General features: G+C 51.0%; 1 protein-coding gene across 6 annotated transcripts in view; it reads left to right on the top strand.

The window, feature by feature from the left end:
* The window catches only part of GNAS (GNAS complex locus), a 54,133-nt gene that overhangs the window by 33,167 nt on the left and 5,434 nt on the right, over positions 1–15,532 (top strand). Inside the window, exons 1-5 of one of the 6 annotated variants that reach the window (XM_039236858.1) lie at positions 2,421–2,630; positions 6,446–6,518; positions 9,630–9,674; positions 13,929–13,983; positions 14,074–14,193. In XM_039236858.1, coding sequence (XP_039092789.1) covers positions 2,492–2,630; positions 6,446–6,518; positions 9,630–9,674; positions 13,929–13,983; positions 14,074–14,193 — 432 coding nt within the window. In that variant the 5' untranslated portion in view covers positions 2,421–2,491. Of the gene's footprint in view, positions 1–2,420; positions 2,631–6,445; positions 6,519–9,629; positions 9,675–13,925; positions 13,984–14,073; positions 14,194–15,532 lie in introns of those variants that run through there. The other 5 variants (XM_039236857.1, XM_039236855.1, XM_039236860.1 and 2 more) reach the window with 5 other exon arrangements.

Here is a 15,532-nt window from a genome sequence, read left to right as displayed (position 1 = left end):
GAGTGCATCTCACTCACATGTAAGTCCGGGGGCACCGTGGCCTCCCGCGGAAGTGCGAGTCGCCCGGCGCGGGGCGAGAGCCGCCGGGGCCGGGACGGGGCAGGGGCGCCCCGGCGCCGCCGCCCTGCCCCGCGCCCGCCGGGCACCCCTCAATTCTCTCTTTTCTCTTTTCTCCTCTCCATTGGCGTGCCCAAGAGCCAAAGCGAGGAGCGCCTGAGGGTAACAGCAAACTCGTGCCATCGCGCCTCTGCACTTTTCTTTTTTGAGTTGTTTGACATTTCTCGGTGCTTTTTGGTTTCTCGCTGTTGTTGGGTGCTTTTTGGTTTGTTCTCACCCCTTTTTTTCGTTTGCTCATCCTTTTTGGCGCTAACTCTCAGGCGGCCAGCCCAGCAGCCCGAAGCCCCGGCCAGCCGCGCTCCGCGGCCCCGGGGGCAGCTCAGCGGCGGGGATCGCAGCCGACTCCCCCCCGACACGGGGCGCACAGGGTCCGGCCAGGCCGAGGCCGGGGGCAAGCAGGGCGCCCGGGCCAGGCGAGAGCCCGGCACCCCGAAGTGGCCGAGCCACCATGCTGAAGATGGCCATGAAGATCAAAGCCCGAGCGGCGGCGGAGAGCGAGAAGAAGACGGCGGCGGCTGCGGCCGAGGTGGCTGCCGAAGCTGCGGCGGCGGCTGCGGCGCTGGCCGAGCCGAGCGAGCCGCTCGCGCCGCGGAAGAGCGGGGACTCCGACAGGACCCCGAAGCGCGCGGCGCGCGAGGCGCCCCCCGAGAAGTTGCTGAGCGACAAGGAGCGCAGGAGGATGGAGAAGAAGCTGCTGGAGCAGCGAAGGAAAGAGGAGAAGAAGAGGGAGAAGGAGAGGAAGAAGCTGGAGAAGATGCAGAAGAAGAAGAAGAAGAAGGCGCCCGAAGCCCGGGAGGAGGCCCGAGCCCCGGAGGCCGCCGCCGCGGCCGCCGCCGCCGCCGCCGCCGACGAGGGCGCCGCGGAGGGCGCCGGCGGGGGCGGCGAGGGCGCCGGCGGCGCGGGCGCGAGTAGGGCCTGGGCCGCGTGGGACACGGACTCGGGCGACGACGACGACGCCTACTACGCGGCGCCGCGCGTGGGGGGCGTCGTGTGGCGGCCCGGGCCGCTGAAGGCCGGCGCGCTGAGCGCCCACCTGCCGCTCGTGGTGTTCCTGGTGTTCTCGGTGCGCAGCCCCTCGTGGGTGCTCAACTTCCTGCTGCAGAAGCGCACGGAGCAGGGCCGCGGCTGCGGCTTCGTGTTCGGGGCGACCTGCTGCTTCCGAGTGTTCCTGGGCTGCGCCTTCTTCTCCTACTTGGGCGGCCGCGCCAAGCGCAGAGGCCGCGGGCGCTCGGGGGCCAGCGGCGCCTTCGGCTCGGGCGGCGGCGCCCGGCGCCGGGGGCGCGACGAGCGGCTCATCTAGTCAGACCCCCGCCCCCCGCCCCCCGCCACCGCCACCGCCACCAGACACCACCATCGCTGTGTAGTGTGGATTTTTATTAAGTATTTGTGTATGTGTGTTTGGACACATTTTCCTTTTCGGTTGCTCTGTCCTTTGGTTCGTGCTCGCCTCGCTTTTTCCACACTCCCTGCTCTCTGGCTCTCTCTGTGTCTCTCTCTCTCTCTCTCTCTCTCTCTCTTTTCGAAAATTTTCCGAAGTCCGGGCTCGGGCTGGCGCTCCCTCCCCTTCCGCCCACCCCGGCCCCTCGGCGGCGCCCGCGGGAGGGGGGGGGGGGCTCGGCCTCGGGGGCCGCCAGGGCTACGCGGCCCGGGGGGTGGAGCGTTGGCGTCGTGCGAGGGGTCGTCACTGGCTCGGGGCCGCCCCCTCTCCCCCCCCCTCCTTTCCCGTGGCCGGGCCCTCCGGGGGGCCCGAGCCACCGAGGGGGGGGAGAGGGGGCGGCTCCCCGTCCCGTCCCGGGCCGGGCGCGGGCGGAGGGACCCCCCCCTTCCCGGGCACCCGGGGAGGGGGCCGCCTCCCTCCGCCAGCTCCCGCCCTCCCCGCCGCCGCGGCCGCCGCCGCGGCTGCTCCTCATCCCTCCTCCTCCTCCTCCTCCTCCTCCTTCCACCCCCCTCGCCGCCGCCGCCTCCTCCTCCTCCCCCCGCCTCCCCCCGCCCGCTGCAAAGCTTTGGGTCGGGGCGGCGGCGGGCCCGGGCCGAGGCAATAAGAGCGGCGGCGGCGGCAGCGGCGGCAGCAGCTCCCGCAGCTCCTGCTCTGGTCCGCCTCGGCCCGGCGGCGGCCATCAGCCCCCTCGGCCTCGGCTCGAGGGGCGGGGAGCGACGCGCTCCCCTCGGTCCGACCGCCACCACCCTCCCCGCGCGCTCCGCGGCCCGCGCCCCGCAGTCCGCCCCGCGCGCTCCTCCCCGAGGAGCCGAGCCCGCGCCCGGCCCGCCCGCCCGGCGCTGCCCCGGCCCGCCCGGCCCCGCGTGAGGCCGCCCGCGCCCGGCCCCGCCGCCGCCGCCGCAGCCCGGCCGCGCCCCGCGCCCCGCCGCCGCCGCCATGGGCTGCCTCGGAAACAGTAAGACCGAGGACCAGCGCAACGAGGAGAAGGCGCAGCGCGAGGCCAACAAAAAGATCGAGAAACAGCTGCAGAAGGACAAGCAGGTCTACCGGGCCACGCACCGCCTGCTGCTGCTGGGTAAGGGCGGGGCGGGGGGCGCCGGCCCCGGCCCGGCCCGGGGGCCCCTCGGGGCGCCCCGCAGGCCGCGCGCGCCGAGCCCGCCCCCCGCCCCGGGCGCGCGCTCCCGAGCCCGCCGCCCGCTCGCGGGCTCTGTCTCCGGGGGGCGAGGCCGGAAGGGAGACCCCGGGGCGCGGATTCGGCCGGGCGGGGGGGCTCAGAATGGGGCGGGGGGCCGCGGCGGCGCGGGCGCGGGGCCCCCTCCCCTGGCCCGCCCGTTCTCTGTCTCCGTCTCTCTCTCTCTCGCCCTCCCCTCGCTCTTTTTCCTCTCTCTGTTTTCCGCGAGGCCTACACGGCGCCGGGGGTTTGGGTCCATGTTGGGGAGGGGGAGGGGGAGCCCCACAGGGCCCGGGAGACTGCGACAAAAAGAGGGTTTCGGGGACAGGAAATGGGGTGGCGGGCAGAGGGCGGGGGACCCGCCTCCGTGGGGTGTGTGATTTGTTGGGAGAGGGAGTAGAAAAGAGGGGCCAGCGAGGAGGGGGTGCCGGGGGGGGCGCCGCGGTGGCGGAGAGGACCTCGCCGAGGGGCGGCTTTGGCGAGGGAAGTGGCCGAGGAGAGTGGGGGGGGCGGGTGACATCAGCCCCTCGGAAGGGATCGGAGCGGTAAAGGTGGTGCAGTGAGGGGGAGGGGGCGCGGGCGAGTCGTGGCGCCGGAGTGGGGGGCGGGGGGCGGGGAGAGCAGCGCGGCGGCCGCTGGGCGCGACTCGGTGCGTTTCGCGCAGGACACACCGTGTGTGCGCGGAGCAGACGTGTCCCGGGCCGGGGCCGGCCGGGGAAGGAAGAGAAGGAGAATCAAATAAAATGAGACCCAAAAAAAAAAAAAAAAAAAAATGGAGTTAGTACGCTAAGTGCCCAGTGAAGCCAAATGACACGTCATTTTTACAGTATGACCTTTTTTTCCCCTTCCAGACATGCAGGCTTTTTGAAAAGCAAAGAGAATTAATTGTAGCACAGCCCCCCCCCCACGACACACACACACACACACACCCAATTAACACACACACACATATTTTCCTGTTGGTCGGCCACATTGAGAGTGCTTTGTGAAAAAGAAAAAAAAAAAGACATTCACAAATCAGAACTGGAAAATGACATTTGTCTGTAAATGGCTTCTTGGTCTGGAAATGGCGTGGGGTTTTTTGTTGTTGTTTTTTGTTTGTTTTTTTTTGTTTTTGCCCTTTTCAAGGTGGGAGGGGGCATTGAGAGCGCTTTAAAGAGAAGACTTTTTTTTTTCCAGGTGGAAGGAGATGGGCAGACGTTAATTAGTTGTTTGTCAAGTGACATTTGGTTGTTTGGTTTTGGGTTTTCTCTTGATTGCGGTTTTTCTCCTTTGGCCAAAAAAAAAAAAAAAAGTGCGGGGGGGGGAGTTAACTATAAGGAGATGGCCTCTCCTTTTTTCTTAAAGGTGCTATTGGGGGGGGTGTCAAAATAAAACATAAGCACAAAAGACATTGTTGAAACGACCAGAAGAATCACAGAAACATTAATTAGTATGGAAGTTTTCCACTTCCTTAGTAATTTGGCTCTCTGAGTTCATTTGTGAATTTGCTAGGTTAAAACCTAGTTCATGGTCACACTTGAAAACAGTTTAACTATAAAGAATAAATACGTAAAAGGCTGATTTTTTTCTTTGTGGTGATGTTTGGTTTGCTTGTTCTGGATGGGTCACCTCTTTGTTCTCCTGGGTCCAGATTTACATAAAGCAGAAAATTATTAATTAGGTGGAAATAAGTCTGGTGTTTTATGCATTTGCAATTTCAATAATTAAATGATACATACGTTGAAGTCTTGCCTACAGCTTCTAAAGGTAGAATTATGCTATGTGAATGTTAATATGCATATAACTTGATTTCAAAGTATGAGCCTGGAAAAGTCTAGAATCTTTCCTAGGAATGCCATCTTGCTACCTGAATACTAATTAGAAACAAGTGTGACACTTAACAGTACCTTAAATTTCTAACACCTTTGCTCTGTGAACACAAAGTCTCCACTTAATTTGAGAGTTGTTACTCTGAATGCACCTTTACATCCCTGTGGGCTAATTTTCCCCAGGTGTCCTAGTCCATGTGGCTACATTTTATCATGATTTATTGAGAATCCCTGGCACGGGGGTCTGCAACTAAATAGTGCCCCCCCCCCCAAAAAAAAGAGAAAACCTAATGATGCCCATAATGCATCTTAAGTTAATGACCTAAAATTTGAGTAAATGACAGCACCACAAAAGAGCTTGCAGTGATTTTTCAGCCCCGTCCTCTTAATTTCACAAATGTGGAAACTGAGGCGCAGATCTGTTTGTGCCTGTAAGAGAGAGGTGTTACACATTTTAACACTTCTGACATAAGAATTTAGAGATTCTGATTAATATCTTGTATTCTCTGCATGGAATCTCTTATTAGTGCCTTTAATATTTAAATTTATTAGAGTTGGGCTCATTAAGAGAGAGTGTTTGCTTTGAAATCAATGTTTCTGTGGAAACTAATTTTAACTTTTACAGATATTGATTACAGCCTTGTGGAAAGGCAAGCGAAGGAGGAATGCTTTGCTCTCTGGGCAGTAAAACAAGAACAATTAATAAAACTAAAAGTGAAAAAAAAAGGGGAGGTAAAAAAAAAAACCCCAGATTTGTGTGGGAGGAGGGCAAAACATTTCTCACACACACAGTATTTGTCCAAGAGAGTGTACATTTAATTTGCAAAAAAGAAAATGAAAAAATAGCAATCCTCCTCCTTGCTGGGTGGAAATGTGCTTTTTCCATAAAAATCTATGTTTACAAATGAAAGGTGATTTAAAATGGAGGCAAACGCTCCTTCTAACTCTTTGGTTGAGAAGGGCTTGAAGGATCTAAAAAGTCAGTGGCTCCCAGAAATGTTTTCCCTCGTGATTAAAGTCGTGTCCTTTTAATAATACTTTTTACAGTTGTTGCTGCATGTGAATGTGGTCGTTTTCAGGCTCTATATTTGATAACAAAATGTGTTTTTTGAGAAGAGGACATAAAATTGATGGTCTTCCATTTTCCACCCCCTCCCCCCACCACCCCACAGCCCCCCCACCCGCAACACGGTGGTTCTGTCCAAAGAGAATTTCTCTTTAGGAAGATACCCTTTGCGGGGGGGGGGGGGGGTGAGGATAAATGGAAAATTGCGGGTTAGGGTTGATTTTTTTTTTGAGTAGCCCAAGGGGAGAAAAGCTGCCCATTAAAGAAGCTGCATTGTGAAAATTTGCGGGAGGGAAATGCTGTGTCAGTCCGGGAGCTGGAGACTGCTGTGTCTGGGCATTGTTTGTGAATCCTGGGTATTTAACCACGAAACCCCTGACACACCGGGAATTCTGTGGCATCTACATGTATGTGTATGTTGTACCAGTGAATGCTCCTACATCCAGGATTCAGTTTCAGTTTTAACTTCGAGCTTCTCCCCCACCCCCTCAAATGACAAAATTGCGTCATCCCCGGCTTAGCCCCCTTTGCCTCCCCGCGCCACAAATTTGAAAACAACCAGAAGAAAAAAAAGCCCCTGAAAACTGCAAGCCCTTTAATGCTTGTTATTGTGATGGTGAAAATACTGCAGGTAGACACGAGTTGGACATGTTTCATTTTCTCTGCGTCGAAATGTCAAGGAAAATTGCAAGTGTGTTATAGTGTTTGGTATTTATTTTGTTTTTTTGTTTTTCTTTTTTTTTTTTTGCGTGCTGCTTCTGTGGAAAAAACGGCAGCCCTCTTCCCTGCCCAGAGTGTGTAAATGCTTCCTTCATAACCTGAGACTTACTTTCATTTTCTAGGTGCTGGAGAATCTGGTAAGAGCACCATTGTGAAGCAAATGAGGATCCTGCATGTTAATGGGTTTAATGGAGAGTAAGTGTCAACTCCGTGCCAGGGGCACAGTTAAGATTAACACGTTTTATACTAACCTTTAGGAAGTTTAGGTAGATTGGGGGGGCTGGGCAGCCAATTTTCACTTAATTTTTTCTGCCTACATAGGAGAAAATCCAGGGACGAGCTCTTTGGGGGTTCCCCCTCCCTTACTCTTTGGTGCAGCAATAAATAATAAAAGTGGTAATAAAGCACCAGTGTTTTTGTGAAAATATCCCCCCTCCCCAGGAAGAGAGCACCTGGCTGGCCCCGTGACAGGTCCGCCAAAGACCTGCCCAGATTTCGGTGCAGTGGGTCTCACCTGCCGAGAGCACCCCCTTTATGGGCAACCTGACCACTTCAGAGGAGCGCGCCCCCCCTGCCCCCCCCCCCAGCAGATTTCAATGCGCCATTGCGGGAACGCATTAAACTAAGGGAGAACGTTGTTTCAGTAATGTTCTCACATAAAACAGAGTTGAAGGAGACGGTCCTTGTTAATAATTCCTCATTCCCTCATCGCCCCCGCCCCTCCCCCCTGAAATTAACATTATGGGCAAATCATTGTTTCCCTTTCTAAAAATCAATAGTCCTGCCTAAAGAAAGAAGATGGAGACTGGGAGTTGGGTACTTCCGGCTGGGTCAAGGGGCATCTTTGCCTTTGAAAAGTCCTTCCAGGACAGTGTGACAGTACCGCAGTGAGAATAAAGATGAAAAGAGAGTGCGTGTATTAGGGGTGTAAGAGAAATGTGGGGTCATGCTTGCCATGAAAAGAATGAAACGGGAGCATTCAATATAATCAGGGAATTTGCTTTTCTCCCCGGACCCCCCCAGAGGGGCCCCTCCCATATGAAACAGAAAGAGCTGAATCTGCCCGCCTCTGTTTTCACTGGATGACAGCGGTTAACCTCACCGCATCACCAACACCTGAAAACACTAGTTTGCACTTACTAGCTGGTTAGCATCCCATTCCCTTTCTTAACCCTGGATTCAGTTGAAAACTTGTCTCTCAGTTTCACCCTCTTAGGTTTCAAGGGGGGGGTAGTATTGAGTCAAGGTCGCATAGTTTAATTAAGCTATGCACCAAAAGCCCCCAAAACAAATCAATAAAAAGGCAGTTACGCCTACTACGCACCAAGCACCAGGGAAACAAAGATGAATTTTATCACCTTTCAGAGGTGAAAGGACTGCGCTTGAAGGCAGCTCTTTATGGAACATTCTAGAATTGGTTAGATTGTCACCTAATCAAGGCTAAGGATGATGTCACATACAAATGGAAGGTTTAGTTTAGGATGCTCTTTATGCTTTAGCCGTGAATTCAGAAGGACGGGCTATTTTACGAATGACCCGTTATCAATATGCATATACATGCGGTTAATTAAGTAGCTCACTCGTAATTGCCACAGTGCAATTCTTAATTCCTGACACACCCTTCAGTAAAGCCCTGGTACCAGACGTTGCCATCGGTTGATAAACAAAAAGCCAGAAACCGACTTTTTGGCTATGTGAATTTGTAATTTAAAGCAAAATCTTGCATAATTATTTCCCTTGCAACGAGCCGGGGAGCGCTTCTTCATGAGGCTAGTTAAGCAAAAATAATTTGACCATGTACCCTCTAGATAAATATTTTGATTAAAACTGGACATGGCTAGCATTTTTAAAAGGATGCAGCAGCCGCTGTTTACCTTAGCTCGAGTCCAGTAGAAGATAGGAGCTCCTTGCAATAACTTACTTAGGGTTTTATTACTCTCCAGACTGCCCTACGGTGTTTTAATTTTTAGAGAGAAGATCCTCCTCCCTTAGCGACCCAGTCTGTAATGCACATGAGGCATTTAAACCAGAACTTCTCTTTTCTATTTTCTTTTTAAAAAGAGGAAGCGACCTTCCCAGTTTGCCTGCCTCGTAGAGGAAGCCATAGGTAATCTCTGAGGATGTTAAATTTAGCCCGTGGAAGTGACATACAGGGGAATTCTTCGTGTGAGTCTAGAAACCTTATTTTTATCTCCTTCAACTGAGCCTCCTTTTTTCTTTTTGCTCACTGCGGTACTGCAACGAAAGTGATTTCCTTCTTCACTAGGAATTCCCTAGGAAATGGTGACATCCATCCACTAAAGGGTGTTCTGCGTGGTGCAGGGGCCTTTTCTTCCTCGCTCCCGTCAATGTGCGCTTTGTCAGGGCTGGGCTGAGCTGTGAAATTCGCCTTAACTGTCCGCAGACTGCCGTGCTGGTTACGTTTTGAGAGTAAGGTGTCATATTAATCTGACCTTCAGAAGCACAGAGGTCAAGTGCCGATTTTCCTAACTCCAAGCTAACTCTTCCTTACACTAAGTGCCAGGGCAGGCAGGGGAGGGGAGTGCCGTTAACACTGGTTGAGCTAATAAGCTAATTACGAAACCCTGTAGAACGCTTAGCGGCTGCCCTTCCTGCCTTCAAGGAGGGATTCCTACCATTTATGAAGATTGGGTTTTGAGTAGGGTTGGGGTTTTGTTTTGTTTTGTTTTTGGGTTTTCTGGAGGTAGTTGAGTGGGTTTTGTTCTTTGAATTTTTTTTTCTTTTTTTTTGCTGCCTCACAGTTCAGACATAGTTTTAACTGATGAGTTATCGGGAACAGCTCTATATAAATAAAAACATTTCATAGGTAGTTTCTCTGACTCTGCGAAGGGAGGGAATTAATACTGCACCAGGAAATCATGGGCAAAAGTCACCCACGTCTCTGCCTTTGTGTGTTCAAATACAACATGGTAAAGATCGAGATCAGGGAGAATTAAGGAGCCTTACGCGCGGCTCTATTCTCCAGAGAATTGTGAGATAAATCACTGCTTTATCTCCCTAATGCATGTACATTTAGTGAAAGCACAAGAAAATAATTATCCGTCCCTTCTGTATACCCGACCAGAGTCTCCAGAGGGTTCGGCTAACACTGCGGCAGAGGTGTGGCGTTCCTCCCTCCACGGCCCGCAGTCTCCGTGGACATTCCGGCCTAGCCAGCAAGGCGACTAGGGATGAACGGGAGGAGGATGGTGGCCATTTGTTTAGGAATGTAGAGAGGCTGGGTGGGGTTTTTGGGAAATTGCGGTGCCTTGCAGATTAGGTGAGCTTTCAATCTCTCTTTAAAAGGGGCGGCGAAGAGGACCCGCAGGCTGCCAGGAGCAACAGCGATGGGTAGGCACATTCAAAACCAGAACGACTTTGTAACAAACAAACAAACATGAAGATCATACTGGGAAACTGAGGGCAGAGCCCCGGGGAGAAAACAGAACTCATTTCAGGGCCATCAGCCATCTTGGTATATACGTTTGCACGTGACACATAATCTCTCCACGTTTCGGAGCAAGTGAAGTGCAAAACCTTTTGGGGGGAGGGGGCCATCCTTTAATGTAATTAACTCCAGCTGGGGAAGAGTTAAAGATTTCAGCTCTAGACGATCAGTTAAGGATTTCAGGAATTGATGTTTTTCCATATGGTTTCTGTTTCTCCACCCCCACCCCCACCCAGCTCTCCATTTGAATTGGCTACTCGTTTTTAAAACTATATACTAAATTCCATCCTCCCGCTGCTTGGTCCCATGTTAAAATTTCCAGGGAGGAAAAAAATCTTTTTCTCTATTAAAATACATGGTGCTGTACTGTCTATAATTTGGGGAGGGGGGGGAAAAACGCCTCTGCACCTTGTAGGAGGTCATTGTTAAGAATGATCTCAACAAGCCTCTGATCTTTTAAAACTTTTCAAAGGGTATTTTTAATCGGAGGCATTTTGTGTTAGCTAGTGGATAGATAATTCATGATGGCATCCGCTTTTTTTTTTTTCTCATTCATTATCAGTTTTGTTTTCCTTCACTTCTGCATCCCCACCACCCATCACACGCCGACATGCACACGCATGCCAGGTAGCCTTCACAGCTCAGCTATTTCTCATGAGAACATGCAGAGCCAACTGACCTAGCCTAGGGCATCTCCAAGAAACAGCTTCTGTGGCTGGGGTGGGGCGGGGCAAAGGATACCGGGCTCAGGACAAAGTAACTTACACATGTTTGTTCATCTGTTTCTTTTAGAATGTATTACCCCTAGATGGTGGCTACACTTTCTCCTCTTCCCGGCTCTGTGCTATCCCACCTTGCATGCTGGAATTGCCTGGTCTTAGAAACTTCTAATAAGAATACTATTCTGTTGTGGGGGGGAGGAGGGGGGAGGGGGCCCTACCACTAACCTCTAAAGATAACCAAAAAAAAAAAAAAAAAACACAAAAACCCACAAAAACACCAAAAAAAAAAAATGGAATGCAATCCTTAATTGGCAAAAATGTAGTGTAACAGCAATCAAAAGAAAAGGCATCTATGTAAAAGTGACTGACAGTTTACTGTACCAAAAGTTGGCATCTGAGAGCTACGACAAGCCCATATTGAACCCCCAACTGTGTACTAGATGCTGTGCCAGACCCCTGAACCCTACTAATACCTGCCTGCACTTCTCTCTGTGACTCTGCTCTTCGAGTAAATATAAGTATTAACATACGTGATAAATAAAAATTCTCTGCATGTCTCAGCACTCCCTGTATCTTGCGTCTGTCTTCTGTCTTCTTCTTTTGTCTGTCCTTTTCCGTGAATGCACAAAGGGAAGATCTAGGACCAAAAAGAACTTCCTGCAACACAGCCTCCCCACCCCTTGGTTAGCTGAAGGGGGGAGGGAAGGGGCTTTTAAAAACCCAGCCGGTAGGCTTTACGTACATATCGGGGGGCGGGGGGGGGGCCACCTTCCTAAAAGCACTCCCAGCCCCACCCGATATTTTAGTCGGTCAAAATTGTAGTAGTTGATACATAACTTGCTTGGTTAAGTACTTTAGAGACATCCGAGGAATTTTCCCTGAAATTTCACAATCAACGTTAAATTCATTAAGCGATAGTAAAAAAGATGATGAACCTGCCAGCCCCGCCAGTACGATATCTCCATCTACATAGTAATTGCTTCAGTGGCAGAATTTTATGTTTTAGTATTACACACCCGAATTAGATTTTAGATTTCTCTTTTAGCTGTTTTATACTTGATATACTCCCACACCTATTCACATACGTAGATGAATACTGAACACGTTCTCAAAATATCCGTATTTAAGACTGGAAGTTTTCCAATTATCATACTACTACTTAGACCAAAATATCAAACTGAATGAAAGAACCTCTTTTCTCGAGGTACTTTCCTCTTGCTCAATGTACATTTGGGTATTTAATACCCAGATACCCAGTTTTAACTACTGTGGGACCTTGAAACCCAAGGTTAAGTAATGGCTCTCGTTACCATGGAAATGGAGCCTGTTTTTAATGAATGGGAATGGATTTGTCCTGTGGGCTTTTAGGTAAATTCGAACCCCTGAGCCAACATTAGGGTGCAGACGTGCACCCTTTAAACCTTTCTGATGTCTAAATAACTGATGCAGGCTCTAGCACCGCATCTGGACGTGGTTCCTAAATTCAGAAACAAGCCTCTGCGGTGCACATTCAGAGCAGAGAGGTCCCACAGAGGGGTCAGGGCTCCGGCCCCTTTCCATGTAGGGCGGTGGCATTAAGTAAGTCTGGGGGCCGGGGCAGCCCTGCATCGGGGCACGGGTGCCCCACTCGGGGTTTGCAGGACACCTTGCTGTCCTGCCTGTTCCTCAGATTAGTGGCCGTGAAGGGGCTCCTGGTACCGTTACCCCACCCCAAGACGTACCCACCCTCCCCCACTGATAAGAACACCTCGAAACTAGCTTTTTACTCTGAGGTTAAAAGCAGTTTCTCCAAGGCCAGTTTAACAGAAAGAGGGCTAACCATGCCCGGGAAATGGGTGAAATGAAATCAGAAAACGTGGACCCACCCCTCAAATCAATAGGCAGATCTTTATTTTGATAAGAATGAAATCCTTAATACCAGCTGTTACAGTTCCTTGAAAAACTCCAGAGCAGGGTCTTTGGGGTGGGGGGCAGAGCAGTTGGCAGTGAGCACCTGAGCAGCCCCCACCCTGAGATCGCCCTTCTCCACTCTGCACTAACCATGCCGCCAGGCCCGCCCCGAGATCCCCCTTCTCCCCTCTGACTACTAACCACACGCTGCGGCTGCTGTCACCTGCCTGCCCCCCACCCCCCCGCTCCTGTCTTCCCGACACTAACATGTTGTGTTCTACTCCCGAGGGGCCACAGGTTCAATTTCTACTTCCACGCCAGGACTCCTGGTTAACCAGGCGAAAGCATCAAAAATGAGGAAATTTGACATTTCCTTAAAAATTATACACAGCAAGGAAAAGTGAGCTCTGTCCCCTCTCCTGCCTCAGCTTCCTCTGGGAGGGGGGGAGCACCTTAACCCCCACGCGACCGTGCTGTCTTGTCCTGTATGGCCCCGGGGCCCAATACGCCCTGCGTGTGTCCTGCATAGTGGTGCCACTACGCCCCAAACCACAGGTGTATTAAGATTTATACCCCCAAGCAAGAGGTCCTTTTTATCCCCTGAAGACACAAACCCTAGAATGTTCTTTGGTCGTGTCTCCAATGAAGGATATTGCCGAAAGACCCCTACAACAGTTTATGTAATTGGTTGTAAACATTCCTCCAGGGGACCCCTAGAAGCCAAAGGGTGTGACCGTTACTTAAGGTCCCAGTGACTCTGAATAAAGATCACATGTCCTATATGACTTAACATTCGGGTCATCATTAAAAGGCAGTGAAACCTCTAACCTCCAACCCCCCACCCCAGCACACAAGCCCCAGATCATACAGAGTTCTGGGGGCAGAATCTTATTTTATCCCTCTTTATACTGAGGGATCAACATATATTAACATCACCTAGAAAGGTCATTGCTGCCAGCCGAGTGACCAACACAATGACTTCATAAATAAAAATGGCCTCAAAGCCTTGGAATCTGTAATCTCACCATCTGCATTCACTGGTTCCCTGCATCCTAAGCCAGTGACCAAGTCACCCCCAGGTGGAGCCATGAAACTTTTTCTCCTCCCCGGGTATGTGACTGATGTTCTCTCCCGTCCTGCTCCCTCCCCCGGCCACACACACACACACTCACTCACACTCACACTGACAAGGGCCAGTAGGAACCTTTTAGGAAGCATTGGTGTGCAATGGGGGCTTCAAAAGAAACACTGGAACCACATCTAAAATCGTCCATGAACCAGGTCTGACTTCTGGTACAGTAGCCTTGATCATTATCTCGATGCCAATTTGCTAATCTGCCCCAATCGGGCGTGTCCTTGGGACACATTTGGGAGGTTATAATTTGAAACCACCTTTATTCGGGAACCTCCAATCTGTGCAGATCTGAACCCACAGGTCTTTCAAGAACAGAATACTATGCTTTTAGTTGGACTATCTGGACTAAAGAGCCCCTGTCCGTCAATGTGATGCAATATGATTACTGTTTCTTTTCAATCCCACTGCAGTGAGAAGGCAACCAAAGTCCAGGACATCAAGAACAACCTGAAAGAGGCCATCGAAGTACGTGTTTGGGTCCTTTGTCTCCCCCTCCTTTTGGCTCCCCTTTCAGCTAGTGCTGCCCCCCTGACTGCTCTGCTAAATCATTTTCAGACCATCGTGGCCGCCATGAGCAACCTGGTGCCCCCCGTGGAGCTGGCCAACCCCGAGAACCAGTTCAGAGTGGACTACATTCTGAGCGTGATGAACGTGCCTGACTTTGATTTCCCTCCTGTAAGCGAAGCCCTTGAACCCTTCCTTCGCCCCCTCCCCTGCACAGTGGCAGGCACAGGGTGATGAGCCCTGGTGGCCTGTGTATTGCACACAGGCACACCTGTGTCAGAGCCACACTTCTGGCTGGACACATTTCTGTGATGTTGATTCTTAGGAAACAGTGAATTCCGTTAGGCTTAAAATCCTAATGATCATTAGGGCCTCGCACAAGATGGGTGAGTGGAACCAACCCTTGTAAATCTTGGCTCCCTCACAAGTAAACATCACACGTTATTCTCACGATATTAGATCGTTAAGTGTTTATAAAGGAAAACATCATGAGTCGTGGCAGCCTTAATTAGTCCCTCGTCCACATCTTGTGACAAACAAAACTGTATGTTAAATATGGCACACAAATGCTAATTGTCCAGTTAAAGGAAAGTAGCCAAAGATACCAAGGAATGCACAAACTAAGTGCCAGCCCTGAGCTTTATAAATGGAAGACATTCTCATTTTAAACAGTTTACATTTGACCTCTATTAAGTTTTTTTTATTTTCCTAAAAAATCAGTCCTTGCCTTGTGGCAAATGAAACCTTTGTATTTTTTTCTTTAAAAAAAAGGACTTTCACCTAAATTATAATTTGGGAGATTTCCTTCTGCACGCCCTCGCTGACGTGCATGACCCTGTTTACAAAGATTCTCTGTTCCATAAAGAACTATTTTTAGGGAACACAGAACTACCCCTGCCCAAACATACGTTTTGACCCCTTTGTGGGGGAAGAGTAGCTCCTAAGAGGGGAACGGGAAACAACATGGAAAGATGCACCAGTTTATAAGACCCAGAAGGAAAAGACTTGTCTACAGTTAGAACAATGAGTTATTGTTGCCTTTTGTCAGGCTTTCCTGGGAATTTGTGTTTGTGTATTTTAAATGGGCTTGGCTGCAAACTTACACTAGCAGGAAAGCAGTAAGTATGGCTAGGTGAATTTTTTTAAAAGAGCGTTTGTTTGGGGAAAAACTCCCAGCAGAAGGCACAATATATGTAATGGGTGTTTCTAACGGAGGGAAATGGCAGCCTGTTGAAAATGCGCCAGAACAGTAACCTTTTATCGGTCGCGCCGACATCGGCACTGCGTCCCCTGCCCACTTTTAATCCTTTTCTTGGCTGAATTCACACAGCAGAAAAACCTTCTCTTGTAAGGGAAGATTGCCCCCGTGTAATGAAAAATGTTTGTGTTCAAATGAAACCTGAATCCTGACCGACTGCAACTTAAGACGACGACAAAGGGAATCTGTGCCTCTGTTTCCCCTGGTACGACCCTTCCCAAAGGACAGGCGCTGACCGGGCCGCATCTGCCA

The sequence above is a fragment of the Hyaena hyaena genome, unplaced genomic scaffold (genome assembly GCF_003009895.1).
Source record: "Hyaena hyaena isolate Hyena2069 unplaced genomic scaffold, ASM300989v1 scaffold_119, whole genome shotgun sequence".
Classification (NCBI taxonomy): Eukaryota; Metazoa; Chordata; class Mammalia; order Carnivora; family Hyaenidae; genus Hyaena; species Hyaena hyaena.
The sequence above is the reverse complement of the archived record's forward strand: the minus strand, read 5'-3'. Positions and strand labels throughout refer to the sequence as shown.